The sequence below is a fragment of the Crocuta crocuta genome, unplaced genomic scaffold (assembly GCF_008692635.1).
Source record: "Crocuta crocuta isolate KB4526 unplaced genomic scaffold, BGI_CrCroc_1.0 scaffold44, whole genome shotgun sequence".
In the NCBI taxonomy this organism is placed as follows: Eukaryota; Metazoa; Chordata; class Mammalia; order Carnivora; family Hyaenidae; genus Crocuta; species Crocuta crocuta.
The window spans coordinates 5,284,189-5,287,515 of record NW_027530179.1 but is presented as its reverse complement, the minus strand read 5'-3'; the positions used below and the strand labels follow the sequence as shown (position 1 = coordinate 5,287,515).

Here is a 3,327-nt window from a genome sequence, read left to right as displayed (position 1 = left end):
CGCCCGGCGCTGGGGTCGGGGCGGACCGTGCCGTCCGTGTCTGGGCGACGGTCCGGGGCCGAGCGGGCGCAGCTTCGCGCTTGTCCTCGTTCCTCGCGGTCGCGGCGGCGGCTGAGGGGCCTCGGCTCAGGAGGTGCCGGAGCGGCCTCGGCTCGGAGGCCGCATCTGCTCCCTCCCTTCCTGCAGCCCGGCTCCCCTACCGCCCCGCTGGGAGAGCCCGAAGCGGGCGGGCGGGCAGCGGGTAGCCGGTGGCGGGCGGCAGCTCCGGCTCTGGCTGCGGCTCCTGCGCCTGAGCGAGCGGCGGGTTCCCATGGCAACGGTCGCGTCACTGCCACTCGCCCCGCCCCCTGCCCGGCCTAGGCCACGCGGCCCCGGGTGTGCGCGCACCGGGACTTCAGGAGCGGTGGGACCGCTCTTCACTGGGGCGTGGGGCCGGACAACAACCCGAAGTAGGTAGTCGGGTTGAGGCTTGGGAGGGGCAGGAGGTGTGGCAGGGAGAATGGAGTCCCGTCACGTGGAAGTGGCATTGAGACTGTTACCGGCTGCTTCTACCCATTCTCCCATCGTTCCCTCTGCCTAAGGGCTGGATCCTCGCTGTCGTCGCCTGCAACCCGTGCGCGCCCTCCCATCCAGTTTGGAGGCCCCCACGGCCCCGTAAACCGGGCCTCGCCCCGCCCCCCGTGACTAGCGGCGCCGCGCGCACTGGGCGGGGGGGAGGGGATCCGGCAGGTGAGGACTTCCCTCTGTGCCCCTCGCCAAGATGGCTGCCCCGCAGCGGAGGCCCACGGGCAGAGGTGGCCGTGGCTGCCAAACACACGGGTACCTTGAAGGGTCCCTAGGCCAGGTGAGCTGCAAGTAGGTGCAGGGTGCTGGTGCCACTCCTTCCCCAGGTGTGACCAGTGACTGAGGCTCTCAATACCTGTGACATTGGGGTAGCCCAATTAAAGGGGGTGCTAGAATCAGCGACCTGGAGTGGTGGCAGTTGTGGTAAGTGGGCCGGAATTTTCAGGAAGGGTACACCAAAGTGTGCAAGGTGCTGTTCTGTTCGCAGTTGTCCACTTGGTGATGGTGTGGGGTCCTCCGGTGACATCAGGTCACGCTGGGCAAATGAAGGGCACATCTTTCTTAGGCCCTTTACTAGGAGGGAAAGATGCTGANATAAGACAGAAAAAGTGTATGTGTATAAAATATATATGTAAAATATATTAAAAAAATATAAGCATAATGAGGGGAAGTCAAACATTCGATTTCATTAACCACCTGATTGAACTAGTTAAGTAGAGCCGATTAAATGGATGGTGGGGTGGAGGGTGCTATGCTTGGGATGCTGGTTGTTTTTAAGAGTGAATGGCACTCCTGAAGAGGAAGAACAGAGGAAGCTGCTGATAACTTTGTTTCTCCCGCCCAGTATAACCAGGACACAAAGCTAAGTTTGGCTTCAAGTGTGAGCTCCCACTGGAAAATTATCCCTCGGCAACTGGCCAGGTGCATAATAGCCTTGTAATTCCATGGGGTTGAATCTGGAAGTTTTTGACCAATTGTCACTGCTGCATTGGTGTTCCGAGTGAGGCCGAGGCCACGCAAGCCGGGTGCACTCCTCCGTCGGACTTATGGTGCCTATGTCTGGGTCCTCCCCGCTGCTCCCTGGGTCAGGGGCCCCCTGCCCTCAGGGAGAGAGTCCATGTTCAGTCACTGCTTTCAATATAGTCTGGGCTGTCCCACCATCATCCTGCCTGGATGAGGGTATAAAAAAGAGAACAAGTGACATTACCACCAGTGACAAAAGAACAGGAAAGAATACAGGAAGTAGGGTGGCGGGGGGGACCGCTGGAATGGCAGGTGCAGTTCCAAACTTCAATCAATATTTTAATTACCAAGTCTATATTTAGCAAGACACCGTGGGAGAGTTAAAGAGGAAGGAAGGAGCAGGTGGAGAGAGGGCCTCAGAGGAGCTGACCCACTTTCCGGGCTGTGGCTGCAGCGCCCTGTAGTCCTGGCCGGGCCTTCCCGGCCTTGTGCCCTTCAGAAGCCCCAAGAGGCATCAGGGGCTTAAGTGGCTACATCTCTGAGGCAGCCGCAGACCCTATCAAAAAGACACATGTCATCAGTACGGTTCTTTAATCTTCCTCTGCTCCGAAGATGGGGGACAGGGGGCCAGCCGGCCAAGGGCTTCAGGTGGGGTCAGTGTGACTGCAGGGTCACCATGACTGCCTTGGCTGTGGCATTGAGCACGGTAGCAGGAAGCCTCGCAGCAGGAAGTGCGGCAGGGACGTCTCTGGGGACCCTCTGCATAGGCGGGATGTTGGGGCCCTCCAGCGTGTCCAGGATCCCTGAAAGGAGGAGGACGGAAGGTGAGAGTTGGCTGGACCCTGCCCTAGGCCACTGTTCCCTTCCCCCACACTCTGGCCTTCCCATCACTTACCCTCTACCACCTTGTGGTAGGCAAAATGCAGATAGAGCAGGAAGAGCATGTGTAGGGCGGCCAGGGTGCCACAGAGGAGCAGCCGCTGTGTGGGGCCCACAGTCCGTGACACCAACACTGCCACCTAGGGCCACAGGAATACGGCTCAGAGGGCCTAGCTCCAATGTGAGCAGTGTGGAGAAGACACCCCTACCCAGAGCAGAACCACTTCTAGGCTCTTCTCGGCCATCTGGAGCCCTTTGTGGGGTGCAGCCCAAGCTCTGGGCGGTTCTCCCGAACTCCCTGGGAGGTTAGCCCACCCCTGGCAGCCTCTCTTGCCCAGCTTACCATGCGTAGGGTAGACAGCCCACCCACCAGCAACCAGAAGAGGTAGAAGAGGGCATGGAGGTGGATGTTATAGGTGATGAACAGGACAATGCAGTGTCCAAAGAGGCCATAGCCCTAGGAAAGAGAGTGGTGGAGAGGAAAATCACTCAGGCTGGGCTGGCGTCTGACCTCTCATGGAGAGACTCTGACAACTAAACAATGCACTGGCCAGCTCATCCCATTCCAGCTCCGGGGCCCTAGGACAGATGCAGAGCAAGGCCTGGCTCCTGTTTCTAAGACCACCCTTGCCCACCACCATGCTGGACTCCTTACCAGCAATGCCAGCATCTGGAGCATGGTGATCTGGGCGTTGCACAGGTAGGCGAGGAAGTAAATGAAAGACGAGACACCCAGCCAGTAGCCGAAGCAGGTGCCAATGGCTGTACCCATCAGGGTGCCCTCTCGCTGTGGGGTGAAGGCTCTGCTTAGTCCTGGGAGGCCTCTGGACTCGGCCTCACCTAGGGCTTTCCTCAGAGGCTCCTTCTACCTCAATCCACGATAGTCTCCTTGGGCAGCTTTCAACTTAGTTCAGCCACCCC

The 3,327-nt window shown here is 59.2% G+C and overlaps 1 protein-coding gene across 2 annotated transcripts in view; it reads right to left on the bottom strand.

Annotated features, from left to right (window-relative positions):
- Nucleotides 1–1,853: 1,853 nt before the first annotated feature.
- The window catches only part of YIPF3 (Yip1 domain family member 3), a 4,625-nt gene continuing 3,151 nt past the window's right edge, over nucleotides 1,854–3,327 (bottom strand). The window contains exons 6-9 of one of the 2 annotated variants that reach the window (XM_077764898.1): nucleotides 3,062–3,193; nucleotides 2,750–2,863; nucleotides 2,423–2,546; nucleotides 1,854–2,330 (exon numbers count right to left, since the gene is read on the bottom strand). In XM_077764898.1, coding sequence (XP_077621024.1) covers nucleotides 2,182–2,330; nucleotides 2,423–2,546; nucleotides 2,750–2,863; nucleotides 3,062–3,193 — 519 coding nt within the window. In that variant the 3' untranslated portion in view covers nucleotides 1,854–2,181. The remainder of the gene's footprint in view (nucleotides 2,331–2,422; nucleotides 2,547–2,749; nucleotides 2,864–3,061; nucleotides 3,194–3,327) is intronic. The other variant, XM_077764899.1, reaches the window with a different exon arrangement.